The sequence below is a fragment of the Triturus cristatus genome, chromosome 9 (genome assembly GCF_964204655.1).
Source record: "Triturus cristatus chromosome 9, aTriCri1.1, whole genome shotgun sequence".
Taxonomy (NCBI): Eukaryota; Metazoa; Chordata; class Amphibia; order Caudata; family Salamandridae; genus Triturus; species Triturus cristatus.
The window spans coordinates 140,924,465-140,951,051 of NC_140592.1; the positions used below are offsets into that span (position 1 = coordinate 140,924,465).

The 26,587-nt window shown below is 47.5% G+C and overlaps 1 protein-coding gene across 2 annotated transcripts in view; it reads left to right on the top strand.

The window, feature by feature from the left end:
* PTPDC1 (protein tyrosine phosphatase domain containing 1) overlaps positions 1-26,587 on the top strand; it is a 350,874-nt gene that overhangs the window by 187,794 nt on the left and 136,493 nt on the right. For both annotated transcript variants that reach the window (XM_085624576.1, XM_085624575.1), the window contains 2 exons: positions 14,733-14,825; positions 26,381-26,552. In XM_085624576.1, the coding sequence (XP_085480702.1) occupies positions 14,738-14,825; positions 26,381-26,552 (260 nt within the window). In that variant the 5' untranslated portion in view covers positions 14,733-14,737. The remainder of the gene's footprint in view (positions 1-14,732; positions 14,826-26,380; positions 26,553-26,587) is intronic.

Genomic DNA, 26,587 nt, shown 5'->3' on the forward strand with positions numbered 1-26,587 from the left:
AAGCATTATTCATAGCAGAGGTGCAACTCTCTATTACACCTTGGTATTCATGTTGTGTGTGTATCTCTCTAACTTGTATTTTAGCCTCATGTTTAATGGGGTATTGTCTTTGAGGTTGTGGGGTTGACCTCACTGGTATAACGTGATAAGGTAAATCGTCAGCCCACTCTACATGGCTGTGGAATAACGCAGGAGCTAATGCCAAAGAAAGAGAAAATCAACGCATCGGCTCACAACGTCATTCGGAATCAACGCATTCCTGCAAAACTTGGCGCATCGCCACTGCCTGCACTGAAGCGTGGTTTTCGCTTCATGTACTGAGCCCAGCTTACAATGCAGGCCCCAGCTTTCTATCGCAGCGCCTCTGAGGAATCGCAGCTGTGTGAGTTCCCAGCACCACATCACCGAAATCAGTTACGCACACTGCTCTGACTCCAACGCAACGCCTGCTTTTAACCTGTGAAACCGTAGGACAACTTGACTTTGACACATCATGGATGCACCATCCCATAGCTCTGCTTTCGTTATCGATACCACCCCGCAGTAAGGAACTGATGCATCATGCCGAGAACAATGCATCATCTCCCCTGTGGCAGTAAGAAACTAATTCCTCACCTCCCCTGCCTAGCAGTAAGGAACCGATGCATCACCTCCCCTGCACTAGTAAGGAACCAACGCATCATCGACTTTTACAACGCTTCACCTCTCCTGCACCTCGTATCATCTTTGGCGTTTAACACATCTAAGATACGTTAAGGAACTGCAATTGCATTTAATATTTTAAAAGTGATATTTTGCTTGTGTATGTTGGATTTTTGTCATTTTGGTCTTGTTGTATTCAGCTCAATATTGGCTATTTTTCTAAAGAGTGTGTGTGTCTGTGTATGTCTTGTCTGCGAAACCCAGTCTCAAGGCCTGGTTGGTTCCTTGAGGGAACACTAGGAGGGGGGCACTGGTCTGTAATGGGAAGCCATCCCCTGAGGGGGATCCCAAGGTGTCAGGTGAGCGGGGTTGGCTGTAACAAACGTCCCACCAGTTCTGGTGTCTGCCAGCACCTCTATAGTTGGGAGGGTGCATACGTCCAGAGTGAGGGGTTGATCCAGTCTACAGTGGAAGGACCAGTGGGTAAGGGGTTACCAGCTCTGAGGTCAGGGCACCCCAGGACTGACCCTGGTGAGGCCGCTTCTGGCCTGGGGGGGTCTTGATGCTCGGTCAGGGGGACAGGAGGCTGGAGACCTGCGCAGGCAGACTCTTGCACAACCCCTGAGGAGTGTGTTTCCCTTGGGGGGGGGGGGAGGGGGGGGGTTGGTGTATTCCCCCGGAAATCCTAGGTTGGCAGGCTCAGGTCCAGCCTAAAGGTGCAGACCCTGGGTGGGAGGGCCAGGTTCAGGGTCCCCCCTGACCTGGCGGAAGGGCTGACTGCTAACAATGCCTCTCCTGGTTTGTCTTCTGGGGGCCCCGCTCCAGGTGGAAGGGTACAGGACCCCAGTAGGGGGGCTGGGAGAAAGCAGCCTCACCCCTGACCCCTGCCCAGGCTAAGGGTACAGACCCTAGGCTGGGATACTACTTGCAGGATAGCACACCTGAACTGGTGGGCGGATTGCGCAGGACTAGTGCCACAGGTGCCCTGACAATTCTGGAATCTGGGGGTACCACTCCAGGTGGGAGGGTAGAGAGCCCCAGGGAGGAGGACAGAGTGTGGGAGAGCCCACCCCGTCCAGTTTTTAGGGTACAGACCCTGGGTTGGTGGGTCAGTGTCAGGAAGCTATCCCTGACCTGGCAGGAGGGAGAGTGGACAAAGGGTGCCAGGCACCTGAGGCTACCGCCTCCCACTCTCTGACGCCACAGGGGTTAGAAAACCATGAAAGGGCTGGGGCCTGGCCCTCAGCACTGACAGCCGTCAGTGGCCACTGTGGCTTGCTGTCCTGTTGGACAGAGTGGCTCCTGTGGGGGGGCAGGACTCATACCCCCGGGGTGGACTGGGCCACACCACTGTGTTGGCCATAGGGTTACTATCTGCCAGCTGAGGCACATCTGTGAACAAGCTATGGTTAGGTGCTGCACAGATGGGGTCCCCTGCGGAGAATGAGTGTTCCCCATCGGTTAGCTTAGTGGGCCCTGAGAGTATGGACAGAGGGATGCAACTGGGTTCAGCAGGGCGTAGAACCAGAACATGCCCCGCTGTTGTGGGTCGGGTCTAGGTTCTATCGCCCCAAACAGGGAAGTCCATCAAGGGATTGATTAGCCTACCCTGGCTTTAGGCTGGAAGTGGACTGTGTTCGACCTGGCTTTTTCAAGCTGGTTTACCCCCAGACTTTTTGGCCTCTTATTTTTGACCCTGTTTTTGTTAGTTTTAGGACTCTGGGCACTTTTACCACTGTTATTCAGTGCTAAAGTGCACATGCTTTCTCTGTAAATTGTTACTATGGATTGGTGTTTCCAAGATTAGCTTATTTAATTCACTACAAAGGCCCTAGTACAGTACACTGTGTGTGCCCAGGGCCTGTGAATCAAATGCTGCGAGTAGGCCTGCAGCACTGATTGTGCCACCAACACAAGCAGCCTTTTAAAAGGGTCTCAGACCTGCCACTGCAGTGTCTGTGCACAGTCTCTACTGCCATGTCGACCTGGCAAGTGCACCCACTTGTCAGACCCTAACCTTCCCCTTTATTACACATGAGTCACTCCTAAGGTAGGCCCAAAGTACTCCTGTGGGCAGGGTGCAGTGTATGTGAAGGGTAGGACATGTCTTGGTGTGTGTGACATGTCCTGATAGAGAATTTCGTTTTTCACTATGAGAAGGCTATCTGTCCCATAGGATAGAATGGGAGTTTATTTATAGCATGTTATAAGTATAACTCCCCATTGGTACAGCACGTCATGGATCCTGCACCAGTATGCTTGTATATACTCACAGTCCCATAGCACGTGTAGAAATGACCCTTCCTGCCCGCACCCCCTCCTACAATCTCCCATAGCGGATCTACCCATGCGGACCAAAGTAGTCCCTGTGATGTAGACGCTGTGCAGAATTTTAAGTTGGACTAGCCTAAGCCTCGCCGACATTGCCACAACTCTCGGTGAAGATACCGCCTCCTGCCAGTCCTGATCATCTAGTTCAAGGCCACCTCGTACCCACTTCTCACGCAGTGGCCTGAGTGGGTCTGCCATGTTGTTTCTTAGTTTTTTTTATAAGTCAGGGATATAGCTTTTTCAGGGAGGTGGCCGTACAGCAACCTATCTTCTAACGGAGAAGGTGTCAGAGGGGAGGAGCCTGCTGGGAAGTGGGATTTTAAGGCATGACGAATTTGTGTGTATCTGAAAAGTTCTGAATTAGCCAACTCGTACTGCTGCTGCAGAGTGGTAAAGGATTTTACTTCGCCCTTCTCCCACATACCTTTAATCAGTGAGATTCCAATTAGATCCCACTTATCAAATTCTTTCCATTTCCATAAGTTGCTCAGAATCCCAAAAGGGGGGTCGCCAGAGTAAGTTTTCGCTCCCAATCCAGGTTTTTGTTAACTGCATGCCAGATTTGAACAGAGTGGTTCGTTGGACCGGTGAGGGGGTATCGCTTGGGTTTGGAATATATTGCCCGATTATAATTCCCACCCGGTAGAATCCATCTGTCCATAGCATACCCGGGGTCATCAAGTCGACCATAGGTATCCTGATTGCTGGCTGGACTTTAGTATTCCTGAACTCAGAATATAAAAATGCATCTTTTAGTAAAGATGATTTTTAGGTGTCGCCTAGCGTTGCAGCGCGAATTTGCTGCCATCGCTTTGCGAGGCATGCAGTATACACTATAGTGTGGGAGCTTTGTGGAAGCTCCGCCCACTCTCCGGCCCATCTTCTTCATTGGCTTAGGTTATAAATGCTGCCTTCCGATTGGTTTTAAGCTTGTTAGTCCCTCCCCATGACAGCCTGGTCAGTCATTTGTATCTTTCCATGGCTTCTGGCCCCTTTACTGCACAGACTACTTTCTTCCCGTCCCTCCCTACCCCCCCTCCCGCAGTCCTTGACTTCTTAGGGCCCCTGCCCCCTCTCCTGCGCACTCCTGGTCGTGCTCGTGCCTTCTCTCGCCTGCCAGCACTCCTGTTTTAAATGCAATAGGTCTCACGAGTCCTATTGCGTTGCCAATGCTTGTTTAGGTTTATTCTGACAGGGTTGCGTGGATGCATAGTTTGTAGTTTTCAACCCTACGCGGTCCTGTTCCTTTTAATTTATCGGTTCTCAAAGACGCACGAGTGGATTCTATCACTATTAGCTCAACGAAGTTGGGCGTTGTTTGGGTTGATGTTGTGATGTTTTTCAAGAACCACAAAATCAACTCAAAACACGCCCATCGTTAGGATGAATACGTTGAGTCTCTACAGTTGATAACTGTGTTTTGGTTGATTATCTGGTTCTGGGATCCACGCGGTCAAGCCGATTCTTGCTGAATCGTTGATTTACGGTTCGGTACGGTCATGTGGTTTCGGATTGATGAATTGGTTCTTAGACCCGCGCAGTCGGGCATGTTTTAGTTGATGCTCTGGTCCTCAACCTTCTGCGGCCGGGCTAGGAGGAGGCAGAGCTAGGGGAATACCGTAATGAGCAGCATGCAGGTACAGTGAGACAGGAGGGGAGCAATAGGTGTTCTGAAGGTCGGGGCGCTGGAATGGGTATTGAGGGCCACATTATTGGATAACGGGTACAGGGTTACTGAGGGACTTCGGTGATGGGTTATGAGGGGTTGTAGTGCTAGGTGACTTGGGGCCTGGGACACTGGAAGACTGCACTGATGGGCTGCATTGAAGGGGCATGTTGGATGCGCTGTGTGGAGTCTGATGTTGTGAGGGTGGGGGCTGTAGTGCTGTTGCCCAATGAATGCACAAGTATTGAAGTGATATTGGGTATCTCTCATGCAGTGTTGGTGTATTGACAGGACAGTGTGCCAGGAAAATGCCCACAAAGAAGTATTACAGCTCAACATGTGGATAGGTTTCACTTGGAGACATTGGTTTGTTATGTTTGGCAGTCCGAGAGTCACACAGGGCTGATAAGTCGAGTTGGTGTCCAACCCTTCTTTATGCGTGGGTGGCATCCTAGAAGCACGAGCTGTTTGTGGCGATGGAGAGTGTGGTTGGTGCTAGCAGTATTGGCACTCCGTCAGACCTTCTCGACCCCCTGCCGAAGCAAACTGTTATTCTGCGGAGTAGTAAGACCCTTCTCAAGTCTATGCCCCTCTTTACTCGGTGCCCATGGGCCTGGGAGTGCCTTAATTCCTAAAACCAGAAACTGAGCTCTGAGTACAGCTTGACGTCCTCCTGTGATGCTTTACACGTTTCCCATCAAAAGACAAAATCTTGAATAGAAAGTGGGGTTTGCACAATAAACTCACAAAGGCCACACCACTCTGGGAGCCGGATTTCTTGGGGCAGCTCAGCAAATGCTCTGGCTTCGACAAGTGGGATATGATAGGTATCACAACAGTGGGTGACTTGTGGGTTTGGGGAAAAATGGCCACATTCTCAGACCTGCAGATCAAATACAAGCCAGCACAGAGCGAGGCATTCCGATATCTGCAAATTAGCCACGCAGTTAGGGCACTCTTACCCAAGGATGCCCCTCTACCTGAGGTCTCTCCATTGGGGGACCGACTGATACTTGACCCCATGCACAAAAAGGCCATATCTCTCGCATACAAAAAGCTGGTGAACAATCGCCCAGACCCTTTAATGCGCTTGCGACAACACTGGGAAGTAGACCTGGGAGACTTGGAGGATGACGAATGGCGCGATACCCTGGCCTCCCCCAGAGAGGTGACTACCCCAATGAGGTTGCGCCTGGTCCAATTGAAGATCCTTCATCGCGTGTATCTCGACGCAGGGCTCTTGGCCAAGATGGGAAGGATCGATGACCCTATGTGCCTACTGCAATGCCACCAAACGGGAACCTTGTTTCAATTCCTTTGGGATTGCCCTATGGTGCAACAATATTGAAATAAAGTAAAAAAAACAAGAGTAAAGGGCAGGCAGTAAGGCACTGAAGGCCTCACCCAATTATGCCTTCTAAATATGTGGGAAGCCACTGACCTAACGCAAACAGAGCAAACGTGGGCCTCACTCGGGTGGGCAATTGCCAAATGTAATATTGCCCAAAAATGGGGGTTTGGGGGCGGTCCCGGTCCTGCGCGATTGGGAAATTGACATGGAAATGGCAATGATTGCCGAGAAAGATGTCTTCAAACACAGGGGCTGCCCCAGGAAATGGGACTCTAAATGGGGGAGGTGGAATAGATATGGGGGAACCATTTGCTTGTCCCCTACAATAGAACTGCAACATGAACGAAATAGACTACTGGATATCCCTGGTCTTGATGACGTGTCCTTACATGGTACTGAATAAGGAAGCTGTTTGCATGCCAAGTGCTAAATGCTGTACATGTTTGTCTCATGATCCTCCTATGTGTGAATTGTTTGATGTGTATGCCGGAAAGTATTACTATGACTAAGTGGAAGGGTTTGTACTGTGTCTCCCAGATTCCAATGGTATTACAATGTGTACATTCATGCTGTGGACTCCTATGTTGTCTTATTGCTGCTTTATGTTTTTCTTTTTCTTTTAACAATAAAAAATGTTTTTAAAAAAAAAAAGACAAAATGTTCTGCATTCCATTTAACACGCGTCTGCCTCCCCTTTAACCCCCCCCCCCCACTCACACACATGTTTTTCTTTCTTTTTTTTTCTTTATTGCAAACATAAAGCTGACACTAAGCAAAAACTAAAATATTGGTGAATTGCAACCACAATATTTATGGTAACTCCCAGTTTGGTATCCAGGAAATTGGGGATGAGGGCTTAATATGAAAAGGAAGGCAAGCAGGCCAGAGTTGTATAGGACAATAAGTGCAATCACCCGGCGACTGGAACGTGAGGGAACTGAATACAAGTTGGTAATATGTTGATAAACCGGTACAGCGCAGGCAGCTACAATACAAGGTTACCTCGCATGAAAATCCTCTTTATCAGTCTGTCTAATCTCTCATTAGGTGTCAATTTTTATTTATTAACACTAAAAGTGGCAATAGTTTTGTAAGCACCACAATATTTGTCAGACGATATTCTGGAACCGTACTAGATGGATACAGCACAGACAGCAGCTGTACGTGCAGTACCTATGGAAGGTCCCCTTATACATTGAACAGAGACAGATTTGCAGCCGTACCATACAGAGAGTAGATAAACTAAGAGCAGCAGGAGGGCAAAATTCTGATTATTTAATTCCAATTTCAAGTACAGCCAGGGTTGAAATGCTCCAAGCTTAGCGATCTCTTTCAGTCTCTTTCGCCCTGCAACTTCAAAAATATCTAGATAAAAGGAACACCTTGGGCCACATCAGTGGGGCATTAGGTCCATCTTCAGTTCAGGGATGGCTCCACTAGAAATGGTGACCAACCTCTGCGTGCTCACACGCAGAGCAGTTCCGCTAGTACTCATACCTTTCTTACAGTCTTCAACACTATGGTATTGACTTGGACTGGACCCGACAATGCAACCATGATTCAACCAGCCCACCATATAACACCCTGCATCATATTTACACTCCACATGACATTCACCAACACAATTCAACTCCACCTAATTACACTCTACTCAATGCTACATAAATACACCCCACATAAATCCACTCAATGCCACATACCATGCCACATAATTCCACTCAACATAAATTCAATTAGTGCCATCCAGTTCCATGCCTTACAATTCAACTCCACAAAATGTAACTCCACACCACATAATTGCTCACGAAACCGCATAATTCAACTACACAACACAATTCCACTATACACCAAATATATCAATTCACAACAGAGAGTTCCACATTGTGCTACAAAGCTCAACACCACATAATTCCACTCCACTACATTCCACTCCATGACACACGCTAGCACTGCACATAATTACATGCCACTCCATAAAACACAATTCCACTCCACATAATTCTATGGCACATAATTACTATCCACATAATTCTACTGCACACCATAACACAGAACTCCACTTAACACCACACAATTCCACGCCACACATTTACATAACAAACAATTCCAGTCCAACCCACCTACTTCCATTTCACACCACATAGATCCACACCACTCCATAACACATGGCTAAAACACATTGACATTACCAATGCCAATGGCTCTCAAGAACACAAAGATATCCACACAGTTCCACACCACACAATTCATCTCCACACATTTCCATTCCAATCCACACCACATTATTCGACACAAACCACATATTACAACTCAACAGCACAATTACACAACATACCACATACATCAAATCCACACCACACAAATCCACATTGTGCCACAAAATTCAACAGCACACCACATAATTAAACCCCACTACATACTACTGCACAAGACAAAATACCATTTCACATAATTACACTCCATAACACACAAAGTCCCATTCCACATAATTCCAGGACACTCAATATCACATAATTACTATCTACATATTTCTACTGCACACCATGCCACATAATTCCACAACACAAATCCACCACACAATTATACGCCACAAAATTACACAACTAACTAATCCAACCCACATAATTCCACTACCCACCACATACATACACTCCATAACACATAGGTAAAAGACATTGCCATTTACAATACCAATAGCTCTAACTTCCAATGCTTGTTATATTGAGTGTTTGAAAATGCCACTTTTAGAAAATTGGTATTTTCTTGCCTAGCCATGCTATGTGCCTCTGCTGGTTTGTGAATTGCCTGTCTGGCTTTGGAGTGACAGGGGCTGAGGGTGTGCATTCTCTGCAGACAGCCACTGGGGGGTAGAGCTCTGTCCTGCCTTTCCTGGATGAGTCAGGGCTGGGCTGAATAGACCTGGGCTGCATTTAGAGTAGGGGGAGGAGATTATCTTGCACCTGAATAGGCCTGGTCTGCCTTACAAAATGCTGTCTCCACCTCCTACCTGGAAACTGGACCAGAGAGGACAGAACTGGTTTGGACTGAGCACAGAGCCTTTCTGCCACAAGAGTACAAACAGAAATTCAGTATACATATTGGGCTCAGACCCCAGAACTTTAGAATACTTCTGAACTCAAGAGGAACCTCTGCTAAGAGGAAGAGCTGGGAAAGCTGAAGGAGAAGTACTACCACTTTGCTGTGTGCTGTCTGGGGTGAGCCTGCAGTGGCTATTTCTGCCAAGGAGAGGACAAAGACTTTGCTGTGTATCCTCCTTAAAGAAGATCTCCAAGGGCTTGAAGTAAAGCTTGCCTCCTGTTCTGAAGTCTCAGGGACACAAAGACTTTCTCATCAGCTACCCTGAACTCCATTGCTGGGAGTTCTGACCTGCCAAGAGCTGCATGTTCCCGTATTGGGCCTTTGGCAGTGGTCCTGCTGCTGGGACCGGGAAAACTTGAACCAACTAAAGAAGTGTGTCGCATCCGCACCTGTTTCCAACGCAACACCTCAGTGCAGGAAGAATTTCCACGCATCGCCGACATGCTGCTGAAGAAACCAATGCCATGCCTGCCAGCGGCTGGAGAAACAGCCGCACGCCGAGTCTCATGCACTGCTGTGCGGCTGCAAGAACCAACGCATCGAGGACCGTGACTGGAGAGATCGATGCAGCACCATTGCCGCCACCGCATCGAGAGCTGATGCCTCCCAGATTCCCTCTGCATCGCACCGGGGGGCCACGTCTACAACAACGCCGGGCCACAGTTAGAAACAGATTTCTCACCTCACCTCACAGTAAGAAATCGACGCATCACCTCCTCTTCAATAAGGAACCGACCCATCACCTCCTCTGCGTGGCAGTAAGGAACTGACGGATCACCTCCCCTGGCGCAAGGAACTGATGCATCTCCTTCCCTGTGCGTAAGGCACTGATGCATCACCTTCCCGGCGGCTGTTTTTGCTTATGATTTTGACGCATCCAAAGTACTTTGAGTTGAAAGGGTCACATCTATAGTTTGTTATGGATAGAACTGTTTTTACCTTTTGAAAATCATATCTTGAGAACTGCATGTTGGATTTTTGTCATTTTGGTCTTTTTTGGTTTAGATAAATATTACTTATTTTTCTAAACTGGTGTGATGTCCATTTGTAGTGTTTTCCCTGTATAGCTGTATGTGTGCACCAATGCTTTATTTACACACTGCCTCTGAGATAAGCCTGCCGCTCATGCCAAGCTACCAAGGGATGAGTAGGGGCGGTCTGAGGGCGTATCTCCCTTACCCTGACTAGAAGCAAGGGTCCCTACTTGGACAAAGGTGCAAACCATTGCCAATTAGAGACCTCTATTTCTAACACAGACTTTACTGATTTATAATGAACTGCATGCCATTGGTGTATGCAAGCTAGGTTGAAAGGCTATAGCAGAGTGAGGTAGGGTTTGAAGAGAAGTGGTGTGATTGTCAAGCCTTGAGGAACAAAAGAGTTGGTGCTGTAAGAAGCAGACACCAGCTGGAGCAGCAAGATGGTGCTAGACCTCCCGTACTTTGAAGTCATCCTATATGGCTATCAGGATTTTCAGTGTATCTGTCTGGACGAAAGGCAGTCTCATGATAGAGAATAAGTTGTTTCTTTCTATGACATCAGTAATCTTTTTTGTAAGAATTGGCAATTGAAAATCTTTAGATAGCTGGTTGGGTCTGTTGCTTTGAACTTCTTTTTCATGATGAGTGATTTGATGTAGGATAACTCAACTCTGGCGTGAAAGTGCCTCGAGATAGCATTTTGCCTAGGATTGTCCTTGCTGATGAGGTAACTGCTTTGGATGTCCTTGAATGTCTTTTTGATACAGGGTTCTGATGAGGAGCCGGCTGGCCTGTCTGTCTTGACCAGTTCATTGAGCTTGGGCTTGGAGAGTTTATTTTAAGGAAGCCAGAGACCATTGCCCTCTTGTGCCATTTCCGATGTTCATCCTGATCTCAGTATACTTGTTGTTTGGCATCTTGTTCCTGAGATATGACTCCAGGTTCTTATTTTTGTTAGATACAGGTTCATTTTTCAGTGGTGTTGCTGAAAGCTTGGAAGTGATGGATTGTGGTGTTGGTGGACTCTAAGTTGCAAAATTGTGAAAGTATCCTAGGTAGTTCCTTGAAATGGAATTTACATTTGGAAGTTCACTAGGTATAGTGTAGTATTTTTGCTTTATTATGGGGTGGTTTGGAGGTATGATCGTGTGGTATGGCCATGTGATTGATCATGATATGTTGTCTCCTAGCCAGATGTCGGTGCTGAACAGGATGTCCGACTTTGATTAAAGAATTAGGTTGTTGATTATTAAGTGGTTCTAGTTCATTGATTGTACTTTAATAAAGAGATTCCTCATCCAGAGCAAGATGAGCGAGTTGGAGAAATGGAAGCTGTTCGTGACATGGGGCTGTTGGGGTTTAGTAGTAAATAAAAGTGAGAAACGGGAATTAAACTAGAGTTTGAATTCTCATATTCTGAATTTAAGATGTGGAAACAAATTTAGGTTCTGGACGAAAGAAGACAAGAGGTATTAATATGTGTATAACTAATCTTGTATCCATTTATAAAATACTTTAACCAGCATTGATATAATATGATCTGGTCTTCTGGATCAGGATGCTAACCGAGACTCTGTATTGAGGGGCACAGTGAATTTTATGAGTCGAATAGTGGGGGGTAGTAGGGAGTTGATGTTGTCTGGAATTACTAAAAAGAGGTGATCGATATGATGCGCACTGGATGATTAGGAGGAGAGAGGGTAGGAGAAAGGAGGTTAGAAAGGTAGGAGGAGATGGGCATGGTAAGAGGGGTTTGAAATGGTAGGGTAGATGGGTAGTAAAAGAGGAGGACAGGGTTTAGAGAGGGGGTGATGTTTACAGGAGTTAGGACTGTAGAGAGGAGGACTAGAGGAATAACGGAGGAATGGAACAGAGTGATGGCACATGATATAAAGAAATGGGTATTGTCCAGTTCTTAATTTGAGCCGGTATTTGCCGGTGCTTGGCACCAGCACTTAATTCTCAACGTGGGCGCTTTCGACAGTCCACCACATGGTGGCACTGCTTGTCGATTTTTGAGGTGAGCACAACAGTTCAATGTACGTAATTATTCAATGTACTTAACAATTGGTAATACCAGCAGTGCAGGCCATTTTCACAGCTTTGGGTGGCCTGGCTATTCAGAATTAATTGCCTCACTTGTAGGAGTGTGATGGTTAGTATTTCTGTTGGTGCTGTCATTGGCAGGGCTTCAGAGGCAATGGGTGGTGAAAACTGTAGTAGCCTTCTGAGAATAAACCTGAAACTTACTGTTTTACACATAAGTACTGGAAAGGTCGAGAGGTGCAGAATGTTTAGAGGCGCGAGAAACAGGTGCCCAGAGGGAAGGTTTTCCTGGGAAAAAGGCAAACATGCGTGCACCTTGACAGAACTTACTTTTTTTTTCTTTTTTACAAATAAAAGTACTGTTAAGGTCGAGAGGTACAGAATGTTTAGAGGGGTGAGGAGAGTGGGTACATATAGGGCATAGCTTGGGGGGAGAGGTGGAGTATTACCCCCCCTCCACGCCCCCCAATAAAGGTATGTTCTGATAAATAGTCGGGTGCAGGTGCTTTCAGTTGGTATGGAGCGCTGTCTGTCGGATTTCAGCATACAGTTTTACATTCACACAGACAAAAACGCACAATACACTCTCCCTGTCTTGTAAGTCCACATCAATGTTGCTTATTGCACAAAATATTGTGTTTTCTCTCACTTAGAATTTATACCAATCCGCATTCCTCTCCCTTTCCACTGCCCCTTAGGACCCTCGGGCCCCTCTCATGCACCCTGCTTGTCCTGTAATGTATTATAACATTATATGCCAGCGTGATTGTTGGGGAAATCTGAAGCTGGCACCCCTATAATCTTACTATCACTGACCAAGCAACGCCCTTGTCCAGACAGAATGTTTTTCCTAGGAAAAAGGCATGCACCTTGACACTGACAGCAGATGTGGAGCTTTTCTTTGTCCTTGGTCATCCTTGGTTTTAATGCCTTTTTCGAACGCCTGTCGGCCCGATAGTCTATGTTCCTCACTGGTCGCAACGGAGGTGTGGGCCTATTGGAGAGGAGGTTGGAAGATGAAATGTCCAACAATTACAAGTTGCAGTGCTTAATTTGAGCCAGTTGTTGCCGGTGGGGGGCACTAACATTCATTTTTGGGGACCAGCACTTATTTTTCCTCATCGGACAATTCCCAAGAGCAACAGAGGGGAAAACACGCAAACGGGAAAGGAAGAGAAAGACGGATAAACGTCAGAAAGCAGCAACTGAAAGAGTGAGGTTCAGGGCAGCAGTGTCTGGCAGTGGACTAAGGGGGCCTGAGGTGGAGTCAGGGCTAAGCAGCCTTGATATTCGGCGCCGACATTTATTTACTAGCGCCGGGATTCTGATCTGCGCTTTGGGCACCGGCACTCGTTATTTTACACATTAAACAGTGTACCTATGTGTTTGTGAGCTCAGCCTTTAAGTAGTAAACGCAGAGCCCACAGGGAGATGCAGCTTCTAAGAACTGCCAGACGTCCTCCGAGAAGCAGCCAAGGTGCGTGCGACAAGAGGCACAGGAACACATGCTTCACCTTTAGATGGCTTGGGTCGCTGCGAATCAGTGCTTTATACGGGAGAAAATAAGTGTAGGTGCTCTCCAAATTGAGTCGCAGACTGGGGGTGGAGTTTGTTCGTGGCTGGACTAGAGGTAATGTTTAGGGTCAACGCGAGGGGAGCACATTTAATGGAATGATACATTTCATATTTTTCTATCATGCAAAATAGCAAATAGTGTGAGCTCTTTAAAAAGAAACCTTAGAATGAAACAGCATGATAGCACCCTTTTTAACAAAACGCCTCACTTGTTAAACATCCGTTAAATGCACACTGCACAGTGCACCCAACACTCTCGCATGCAAGCACACACAGTAACATACAAGCACTCATGCACGCACACGCAGCTTTCAATACATTTGTTTTTACAAATCCTTACATTCGTTAATCATGTACCTTATTGCCATCCGCCGTGCCTCATTGTCGCTCCATTCCCCACCTCATCCTTCCTCGAATCCAGCGCTGGCTTCCTCGGCTGCACCGCCCGTCATGCAGTCTTCACTTACATTTTATAGGGGTCACGAGATGGGGCAGTCAGCAGGCCCTGTCTTACTAATACGAGTGATTGACACCGCAGGACCGTATTGGAACTAGTGCCGTTCCACTAAGCTTACCTTGCTGCCCCGTGAGTACCCGTACTCTCTTTGGCCGGGGAGAACATACGGTACTCAAGGGCAAAATTCAGAAGTGCTGGTACTCGGTACCGGTGAGTACCGGCCCATTTAAAGTACTGCTGTGAATGGTCTGGCTACTCAGTGTCGGGAATGAATCACACAAGACCTCGCGCGATGGCAGTACCGCTTGCAAAAGATCAACAGAATCATGTGAGCTTTGGCATTTTTATCAGCGAGTCTATAGAAGTCATCATTGTCTTGTCAAGATCATTGGGGTGAAGTGATGTTCACGGTACCCAATGGGGTATCAGGGTTTGAACTGGGCTGCACTCTCACCTATACTGAGCTGATGGTGCCTGCCAGTCCAGGGCTCCACGCTTTCATGATTGCCTGATGCATTTATCTAGTACATAAAGACAAACCAATTAAAAATGGAAATAATAATAATGTATATTTTGTCAACACAGGTGCTATGATGGCAGCTGAAGTTTTGATAAAAAATGAAGTCCCTTACTGTTCAACGCTGAGCAGCAGCGCACATTTTTCAGCCATGAAGTCAGGTAATTATGTTGTGCTATTCCTTTACTTTTCTTCATCTGAAGTATCATGAAATCGTAATTAAAGTAATTATATTCTAAGTTTGAGTTTGTGTAGAATTGGGATTTTATTAAACGTCGGCTCAGCATGTACTGATGCTTGCGTTCTTATTCGTTTAATTAAAAATGTTTCAACGCATGATGCTGAAAAAATACATTGCACTGTGGGTTGGAGGCGTGAATGTTAAATGTGTTAAAGCAAAACACTCAACGGTAGGCATTGTGGAATATGAAATCATCTCATTCCTCATCATTTATTCTTCATGCCCATCTTTTATTTTGTCAGCTTTTCAGTCTCAATGTTTTAAACCTTGTTCGTTTATCTCAGAGTACTCGTTTACTTATTGGCGTTATTTATTTACATTTGTAACATAAAATGTGTACACAATGGAATAGTAGTTTAGTTTAAAAATGTAAAAGATTAATGTGGGAGAGAGTAACTCACCCGCTTAATAATACAGTAGTTTGCTATGCCAAATTGCAGTTTAAATAAGAAAGCCCTGGGGCGGCTCCTCCGCTTTTTTGCAGTGCAAAAAGGAAAAATAAAATGGCCGAAACATTTCAGTACTTGCAGCACTGAAAACTAAAACAAAAACATATTGCTTTCTGTGTAGAACGCATCTGTGACAAATTAATGTAATGTGTGATGGTTCCGTATTCTTTTGAAATCTAAAGTAGTCCCTCATACATTGTAGCACAAGCACTTCATAGAATGATATACCAAAAAGCCATTAGTATGATGTTTGCAAGTTACTCCTGGGTGGAGCCATCATCCACCCTATATATATTTTATTGCTTGGTGACATTAGGTCTTTTAGACAGCTGCATTGTCACGCCAGACCTAGAAATGGTAAAAATCAGATCAATGGAATCAAGAATAAGAACTTTCCATGTTATAAGACAAAATGAAAATCTCTTCTACAGCTCCTAGGCTTCCAGGAAAACCTCCACAGTTCCAAGTCTCTCTCTAGCCATGGCTTTAGTCTGATCCAGTGCAGTCCATCCATAAGTGTGCAACTGATTCTCCTACAAAGAATGAGGCCTTCTTGATTACCATGGGTTCCTGCATTTACAGGAGTATAGCCAAGTGACCTCTCAAGAGTTTTTTGTGTCTCTGGGTCCAAGTGGTGAGCAGGTCACACCTCAGTCCTCTTCATAGGCAGGTCCAAATTGCAGATTGAGCAGCAACATTTGACAGATTTTGACCTTCTTCCCAAAGTCTGAAACATTATTCTGGCAGCCAGGCATCCCTCCACCGAATTGGTATACACCTGCATTTGGGACATACACCCCTATCTCAAGTTCTATTGTTTGTAATATCCTTCTCCCAGCAGGGCTGTGCTCTTGGCACAGTTACTGGTTACCTTACTGCTATCTCATCATTTTTGTGATGTTGGAACAACCTTCTCTCTTTAAGTCACCCATAGCTGGTAGGTTCCTTAAAAGTCTGCAACATATGTTTCCCCCATGCTATTCATAATGCCTTAGTGAGACCTCAATTTGGTTCTCGCCTTTCTCATGTGTACACCATTGGAGCCTCTCCACAGTTACCCTATTAGGCTCTTATCTCCAAAAACTGTCTTTTTAGTGGCCATAGCATCAGCCAGGAAGGTCCATGAATTACAGGCATTCTCAGCCCACACTTCTTACATCACTTTTTATCCTGATAAGCTGTTTTTCCGTACACGTGCCTCCCTCCTTCCGAAGGTTGTGACTCCATTCCATATAGGCCAGAACATCACCCTGCCTACTTTTTTTGCCCCACCTTATCCCTCCAAAAAGGAGGCGAGACTCCACCATCTGGATCCAAAAAGAGCATTGTAATTTTACCTTAACCGTACAAGAGAATTCTGGGTGGACTAGCAACTCTTCGGGGGATTTGTGGGAGCAAACAAAGGGAAGGCAGTACAGAAGCGAACCATCTCGTGGTGGAATTTCTTGTGCATTAAGATCTGCTACATATTGGCAAGGAAGCAGCCCGAGGGCTTGCGGGCTCACTCTACCAGGCCAAGGCTGCGACCACAGCTTTAATGCGTGCCATTTGGGTTCTGTACATCTGCCAGGCAGCAAGGAGGACCTCCCAGCACAGGTTCACCAAGCACTACTGTCTAGACAGTTAGGTCTGTCATGACTGGTACTTCGCCTGATTAGTCCTGACTGATTTTCTACTCTTATTGGTTTTACAGTCCTACCTTCGTGGATGTATTGCTTGGGTATCTATTCTAAGGTAAGGAATCTGTGGCTAGAAGTCTCTACCAGTTGAACAAGTTACTTATCTTCAGTAATGCCTTATCTGGTAGAGATTCTGTCTAGACGCAGATTCCTTACCGAATCTTCCATCCTTCCCGTTCTGTGAATAAATTACGGTATAGGGAACACCCTTTCAAGGGCCTCAGTTTGTCACACTAGTAGTCAGTCTCATCATGGTCTGTGCTCTTGGCATGGAAAGTTGTGAAAGTAACTGACATCAGCGCACCAAGGTAGCACCAATATAGGTACTGCACACGTCACTTTCTCCAACACATCAAGCTGAACGCTACCTACCGATGCGTTGGGTTACTGCTCAAACATGTTTTTGGATCCAGTCTGATGCCTGGAAATAATTCTTAGGTAGGGAATCTGTGGCTAGATAGTCTCCACCAGATAAAATGTTACAGAAGGTAAGGAACGTGTTCCTTATGTCTACCAACACTAAGAAGTACCAGCAGTGGCTGTTCATCAATGAGAAAAGGGTGGAAGCTCTGATAGACAGAGGAGTCAGCATGACTACTGGCATCCCTAGAGAAAATCATTCATAATGTTCGCCACCATGTGCAGAATACTGACATTCATGTGAGTGACTGTCCTGTGGTGATGGTCACCCTGGATTAGGGTGCCCCCGTTCCTATTGACTGTTGAACAGTGACATAGAGCACTCTGAATGTAAGAAGATAGAGCTCCAGGCAAATTAACAAATGTTGGGACCACCTAAGTGGGTACCACAAAGGCCAGAGCAGCTCCTCAAGGTGACCTGAATCCTAAAAGAGTGGGCCAGGTTCCCATGAGAAAGAATGGGGTGGGGACACAAAAAAGCAGCCTTAAAAATTCCCACTGCATGGGAGGAGTCTGGCCTTGAGGGTAGGACTCGAAGCCTATCGTAGAGGATGGATCTGTCCTTGGAAACCTGCCTGAGCTAGATTAGCTGCATGCTGCAGGAGGACCCACTGAGGCAGAATTCTGCAAGGCGCAGGAGTGCTCTACCCTTGAAGTCCTTCAGCAGCTGGCTGAGGCACAGGCCAAAGAAGACATCAGTGGGCTTTCCAGCATTTGTGTTAATAGCTCAGTTTACTAAAAAATTCACCCTGTTGATTTGATTTTATGCTGCCCTTTACACTTAGTTAGTACCTTCCGCGATATTAACATACAGTTGAGGTCAATCAGTGAGTAGATTAAGCAAAATAACACTTTAAAATCCATTCAGGCTACTCCTGAATCATATAGATTCATATCGAAATAACACTTCTCTGTTTATAGAATGCATACATTTTATTTCAGCGTTTTAATCTCATATGTAGAGAAATAATGTATTAAAAAATTCAATAGGTGGCATTCACTAAATTGTAATAAAGATGCTGAAAATGTTTTATGATAGTTTGAGAGGAGATATATTTCTTTATTGTGCGTTTTTACATAAAACGCCAACGGGAATGAGTGAGCTTTACAGAAAACGGAGAAGGAAGTAGCGCACATAACAAAGAGTATCCATTAGGGCGGTAGGGGTGGCATTGAGGTGACAGATCTCGCACAATAAGTTTTGAACTGTAGCAGGTGGCTTTGGGTTAGATTCTGTGTTTTGAGTGGGATTTGTTCATTCAGGTAAATGTGAAAGGGTGGAGGGAGATTGGACTTTTCCAGAATGAAAGTGATGTGGGTTATGTCTAAAAGTGGTGGAGGTGGGTTCATTTTGTGTGTCTCCTGGAGAAGGCAGTGGCAGCTGCAGAACAAGTTTGATGCAATGCTTCTGAAATCTTAAATTTGGATAATTCCTGATGCAGAGAATGTTTGCTTCTTAGACCTCTTAGGCCTGACATGGTGATAATGTTTTACAAAAAAAGAGGTTGATTTGAATGGATCGCGTCGATATGGAGCTGGTGTAGCTTCTTCAAAAAGGGCAAGATGTGATTGAATTTGCTCGATGATTATTAAAAGGACACCCTTCATGGGAACCAATGCGGACTGAGGTAACGCATTTGATATGGTCAAAGATAACACAGAGAATTAATAAAAGATAAAGCAATGGCCATCATGCCCCTGTGTTCCATTCTGCAGAGAATCACTATCCCACCTTGCATCTCATAAGCACAGCCAATGGTTGCCCTTTTAAGGCTGCCCCAGATGGCCTATAATGATGCTAAGATTGTATTGCTGTTTTAATCCTAGATCAGTATCCCAAGATGTATGGTTCCTGTGGTAGGCCCTCAGATTCCTGGAAGGGGGGGGGGGGGGCGGTCAGAAGAAAATCCTAACCAGTGGCTGTTCAGACTGCCATAGATTCATGCCACATATTCACTGTTTGGCCACAAAAGCTCCTCTTCTGGAACCCTCCGTTCTGTGTTTGTAACACTAAACAAACCCCACAAAATGCCTAAATATGCCCATTGGTGAAATGTCCTTCACTGTGTCTTCTCACAGGCTTTATCTACAAGATCATTAGTCAGATTCTTCTTTCCCTTCACTGGCGTCTTATGTGCAAGAGATTTCTTCTCAAATCTCTGGTGGTCAAGAACACAGTGGTCCACCAATCTCCCCTGGGGTCATGGTAATGGAATTCAATAGGTTCCAAAAGTCAACTTCATGAAGGCCCCAAATCCAGAACTGTTGTGAGATAGAGCTTTTTCTGTGGAGGCTGCCAGGATATGGTTCATACTTCCTCTTCCACTGCGCTCAAAACATTTTCTGTTTATATTTCACAAGGATCTGAAAACCTGACTTTTTGCCTTTTGACCCTTGTGCTCTGATTCGCCTTATTATTTAAAATGTGATTTCTGCAGCTATTGCTAATGGTACTAAAGGAATTAAAAACATACATTAACTCAATTCAATTCACCAGCTTTATTCGATGTATGTAATAAACAATAAAAGCACACTTATCATAAAATACAATTAAATAAAAAACTTAAAAAGCTGAAATGCATATATTAAAAACACTTGCCCATAAGCAAAATTAAACATATCAGGAGGCTGTGAGAATGGAGTACATGCCATAAGTCAAATGAGAACATCAAAGAATGCCTAAGCTGTAATGGTCGTTTAAGAAAGGTGGCCACTCCGAGACAAATCTGGGGATTTGGGTGGGACTGCAGATACAGAAGAGCCTGGATGTGTTTGGATATTAGGGTTCCTCTCAACAGGAGAAACATCCACCTCCTTTCACGACCGTTATAAAATCTGCAAAAGAAAGTAAAATGGGTAAGGGTTTGCAAAGATCGCTCGTCGCAGGGACAGATTGGAATTTCCTTTGGGTTGAACTGATCCATAGGAAATTAAAGTTGGCACCTGATCAGGCCCAACTTAAACCTGGTGAGAAGGTCCTGTCACAAGCACTTGGTACCATGCCTAAATAAGGTTCCAAACCAAGGTGTTTTATATGGCCACATACTCTGTATTTGCAGGTTTCTGCATTTCACAGTCCTCCCTTTCCCTGGCCAAGAGTTCCCTCAAGGCAACCCTGAGCCATTTTTGGTCTAACTCCTAGACAGAGGCAGCTGACTCCATTTTCAATGTTATTGATCCCTGATTGGTACTACGGAGAATGCCGGCAGATGTCACACTGGTTACAATACATAAGAATCAACCAGGATTTATAGAGTGCTGCGAATCCCTCGCGAGCGTATCTGCGCTCTGTGATAAGGCCAAGTGATCAACCATCACCAAATTCCCGTCCTGTTCTACATAAAAACCTGGGGCACTTACAGAGGGGTTGTATCAGGCCTGTACAATGCACCCATTGACCACTGTCTCTTGAAACATGCACTTGCATTACAAATTACTCTGATCAAGGAGTACATAGAGACGGAACTGGTGACTCTCTTGGAGAGACATGACAAACTAGTCAAAGTAGCTAAATTAAATTCCTTTCTTTCAATATCAGAGTAAGACCTCTGACCTCTGTACAAGGCCCGCACCCTCCCCTGCAGCTCTGCTGTGTTCTGCCGCCGACACTGGAAGCCCCACCCGTGCAGGGTTCGAGACTGCTCTGCGCCTCGCGTCCTCCCGGCTGTATCAGGTGGGACCTTATTTGTAGCCCTGTGTTTTTTTTGGGTTGTTGCTTTACCTTCGTCACTGTATTAGTGTTGCTGTTGTTCATCCATTACTGTTTGTGTGACCTTATCGTAGCACTGTGGTCTTTCGTCTGTTTACTGTACCTTCGTCACTGTAGCACTGTTGTTTTGCTCTCCCATTACTGTTAGTAGTTATCCCCCTCTTGTGATTTCACCCTTGCGTTCTTTCCGACGTTCCCACCGCTGCTTTTGTCCCGTGACTCCTCCCCCTGACCACCTGCTTCCGCCTCCCAGCTGCACGTCCCTCCCTATCCCCTACTTAATGGCGCCCGCTGCAGGGAGCGCAAGTAAGACCTCGGTCCGAGGCCCGCACTCTCCCCTGCAGCTCCGCTGTACTCTGCCGCCGACACTGGAAGCCCCACCCGTGCAGGGTTCGAGACTGCTCTGCACCTCGCGCCCTCCGTGCTGAATCTGGTGTTGCTCGGCCCCCCTTGTGTGACCTTATTCGTTGCCCTGTGTTTTTTTTTTGGTTGTTGCTGTACCTTCGTCACTGTAGCACTGTTGCTGTTGTTCATCCATTACTGTTTGTGTGACCTTATCTCGTAGCATTGTCGTCTTTTGTCTGTTTACTGTACCTTCGTCACTGTAACACTGTTGTTTTGCTCTCCCATTACTGTTAGTAGTTATCCCCCTCATGTGATTTCATCCTTGTGTTCTTCCCGCCGTTCCCTTTGTCCTGTGACCCCTCCACCTGACCGCCCCGCTCCCGCCTCCCAGCTGCACCTCCCTCCCCCTCCTCTACTTAATGGAGGCTGCTGTGCGGTCGCGCGCAGTGGGCGTGCCGCTGGCGCCTCTAAGGCAAGCCCGTTTACGCCCAACCACGGCCCGCGCCAGGAACCCTGGATCTCCAGGACCCCGCTGATACAACTCTGCCGCCTTCCACGCACTCAACCCCAGAAGACATGCCGGCTGCGAAAGAGCCACTCCGAACACCACCCACGGACAGTTCTCCTGCAGACACTGTCGACGATCCTTCACCATCAACAGCACCCCCACGACCACCGAAGACTCGAAGGACGCCTGCACTACCAAAGCACGGACAGGCATCCTCCTCAACAACATGCGCTCCCTACACAGACACGCCATAGAGATATTGGACCTGCTCTACACCCTCTCGCCCAACGTCGCCTTCTTCACGGAAACCTGGACCAACACCACCTCTGGCCCCGACATAGCCACCGCCATGCCCAACGGGTACAAGATCCAGAGAAAGGACCGTCCCCACCACCCAGGGGGAGGACTCATCATTGCACACAAGATCCCCCTCCGGCTCTCCACATCCTGCACGAGCGACCCCCACTCCAACACAGAACACCTCCACTTCCAGATCCAGACCAGCCCCAAGACAACGCTGCGTGGCACCCTCGCCTACAGACCCCCCAGACCCCGCACTCAGTCCGTAACCTCCATTGCCGCCCTTATTGCACCCCACGCCATCACCTCAACGGACTACATCCTACTCGGAGACCTGAACTTCCACCTCTCCAACCACAGTGACCCCGACTCCACCACCCTCCTCGATAACCTCTCCAACCTCGGACTGAAGCATCTCGTCACCACCCCACCCACAGAGCAGGACACACCCTCGACCCCACACTCAGCCACACCACGCAGCCCCCCTGGACTGACCACCACTGCGTACACTTCACCTTCAACACCACCACCACACCCAAACCCGCACCTCACCCGCCCCGAAGGAACTGGAGCAAGATCACGGAGGAACTCCTCAACACCACCCTCCTCCTAGATCCCCCCTGCGCCACAACCGATGCCAACGCCACAGCCAAAGAACTCCACCCCCGATCTCCAGTAGCGCCGATAAACTCGCTCCACTCCTCCACCCCACCAAACAACGCCCCCTGAAGGCTGCCTCGTTTACCACCGAACTCCAAGAAGCCAGGCACACCTGCAGACCCTCGAGAAAACCTGGCGAAACCAGAAAACGACAGAATACCTGAACCACCACAGGATCACCCTGAAGGACTGCCACCAGCGCATAAGAGACACCAAGTGGTCCTTCATCAAGAACAAAACCCACTCCAACACTACAAACACCAAATAACTGTTCAATGTCATCCAGCAATTCACCAAACCCTCTAGCGAAGCCACAGACGTCACACCTTCCCAGGAACTCTGCAACAAGCTCAGCTCTTACTTCCATCTAAAAATCAAGGCCCTCTACAACAACTTCAGCGAATAGATGCCTGACACCACCCCCTCCCCCCCCCCCGCCGCCGACAACGAGCCGACCATCACAACCTGGAACCCTGCCACTGTTGAACTCACAACTGCAACCATGAAGAACACTCACTCAGGAGCCCCCACGGACCCCTGCTCACCACACATCTACCACAGAGCCGCCGCCATCGCACCGAAACTAGGACGGACCATCAACACCTCCTCCGAATCCGGCATTTTCCCAGACGAATGGAAACGGACGGAGGTTAAACCCCTCCTCAAGAAACCCACGGCCGACTCGTCGGACCTGAAAAACTACCGGCCCATCTCTCTCCTCCCCTTCGCTGCCAAAGTCACCGAGAGACTAGTAAACGCCTTCATCGAAGAGAACTCCATCCTAGACCCCTCCCAGTCTGGATTCCGCAGCAACCACAGCACCGAGACTGCCCTCTTCGCTGCCACTGATGACATCTGCTTGCTACTCGACCAGGGCCATACTGCAGCCCTCATCCTACTAGACCTCTCGGCAGACTTCGACACCGTCTCACATCGCACCCTCGCAACCAGACTCCACGCGCTGGCATACGAGGAACTGCCCTCAACTGAATCCGCCCTTCTCTCTGGCAGAACCCAGGGGATCAGCCTCCCTCCCTCCCTTCCTCTCCGAACCCACACAGATCAACTGCAGAGTACCCCAAGGATCATCGCTCAGCCCCACGCTCTTCAATGTCTACATGGCCCCCCTCGTCGCCATCGTCAGACAACATGGGCTCAGCATATTATCATATGCCGACGACACCCAGCTCATCCTCTCCCTCAAGAAGGACCCTGAAGGCACCAGACTCTGCTTCCAAGATGGAATGAAGGACGTCGCAGACTGGATGAAGAATAGCTGCCTGAAGCTCAACTCAGAGAAGACTGAGGTCCTCATCCTCAGATCCTTGGCACAACACCTGGTGGCCCGCCGCCCTCGGTAGTCCTCCCAACCCCACAGACCACGCACTGAACCTCTGCATCATCCTTGACTCCTCCCTCACCATGACCCGCCAGATCAACTCCGTCGCCTCCACCAGCTTCAGCTGCCTTTGCATCCTCCACAAGACCTTTAAGTGGATACCTCCCGAATGCAGAAAGACCGTCACCTACGCACTCATAATCAGCAGACTGGACTACAGCAATGCCCTCTACGCCGGAATCAACAGAACTCTTCTACACAAGCTCCAGACCATCCAGAACTCCGCAGCCAGACTCGTCCTCGGGACCCCGCGACACGAACACATGACCCCACACCTAAAAGACCCCCACTGACTTCCTGACGAGACAAGAGTAACCTTCAAACTCCTCACCCACGCCTACAAATCCCTCCACAACTTCGGACCCAAAAACCTCAATGGGAGAGTCTGCTTCCACGCACCCAAAAGGAACCTCCGCTCCGCCGACCTTGCCCTAGCAGAGACCCCTTGCATCCGCAGAAAGAGAGCTGGCGGAAGAGCCTTCTCCTACGTCGCAGCCAAAGCCTGAAACGAGATCCCTGTTAACGTCAGACACTCCCCGACCCTGCACACCTTCAGGAGGAACCTCAAGACGTGGCTCTTCGAATGAACCGGAGCTGCTCTACACCCCCTCCCCCAGCGCCTTGAGACCCTCACAGTTGAGTAGCGCGCTTTACAAAACCCTGATTTATTGATTGAATATTGTGTTTAACTGGTACTGGACACCCCACAAGTTACACTGAGTCCATATATTGCCTCGCTCGAAATGCTGGGGATGTGGTGTTCGCAGATGTGTCCTATCACACATTCTGTGGCACAGTACGTTACTGGAAAGATGTGGGGATTCAATTTGGGCAGAATTAGCCAAAGCTAATGGCGCTCAGTCCACTACATGATAGTAGTGCCTTGATAGGAATGACAATTTATAGAAGTATATGGATAGCAACGTCACTTGCTGACCTGCTGACATTAATGATTTCTGTACAACAAAGGTATGTTTGAGGCTCTGGTAGGGGACTTTGCAAAACCAGAGTTTCTTGGCAGAAGGGGCCCAGTTGGAGAAGTGCGAGCGTTTGCACAGATGGGTCCCTGCGCGTTATGATCTGGAGTGTCAAAGTTTACACCACATTTTTTGGTGGGGCACATTGGATAATGTTGCCAAAATTTAACCAGTTCACTTGTACGTGCAAAATCCTGTTTCACAGAATCACCAATAAAACTGTCACTTGGGTGAGGGCTTCACTAGACTTCTTCCAATGTATTCAGAAGCCTGTGAGATGCCATACATCACTTTTACTTAAAGTGGTAACAAGAACACCTGCAAACTGCACAATATAATTTTAATCTATTCGTTTTGCGCGCTTGAAGTCTCACTTTTAAAAAAATATTTTCAGTTCAGTTTTCCAATAAACCAGCAAAGACACCGTTTCTTTATCAAGAGCATGGAGTATACGTATATCACATTGTTGCTGCTTATTCGAATGTCACTGGAACAGTTTTCCAGTTAGTGACTACCCGTTGCTAAGGAAACAGCCCAACCTATCCCCAGCTAGTGTTTGATCTGATGGATTCAAGGGCACATCTCGAAGTTGGTGCTGAGGAGGAAGTTTGATGCCGCGCGCAGCTCTGCTCCCAGCCGGCGCGAGCTCAGCACAGAGCCAGCACCATGCAGGGCTCTCCCAGGCGCCTCTCGGCTGTGCACGCCCTGAACTCCTTCATGCAGGGCAGGAGGCACTCGGCCACGGAGACTGTGCACCGAGTGCTGCAGAGACGGCGGAGCTCGGTCATAGAGGAGCTCTCGTCTTCCACGCACAGGGTCATGGTGGCCGTGGCGTCCGTGGACAACATGGAGATGCCCACCAGCGTCAAAGAGTCGAAAAGTAACGTTTTATTTATTTATTTTTATTTACTAGCGCTTAAGTGCCAATGATTCGGACACCAGACACTATTTTAAGGCTCCTACGTAGGTGATTTGATGGAAACTCCATTCAGTTGCATAAGTATAATATTTGTCGTTGTTCTATTGCAGGAAGTTCAAGGCGCCCAACTTCGAAGTACACCAAAGTGGGCGAGCGCTTGCGGCATGTAATCCCGGGGCACATGCAGTGCTCGATGACGTGCGGAGGCCGGGCGTGCAAGTACGAGAACCCGGCCCGGTGGAGCGACGAGGAGCAAGCCGTGAAGGGGCTGTACTCCTCATGGTAAGGGCGCATTACACATATACCTACTATGGCGA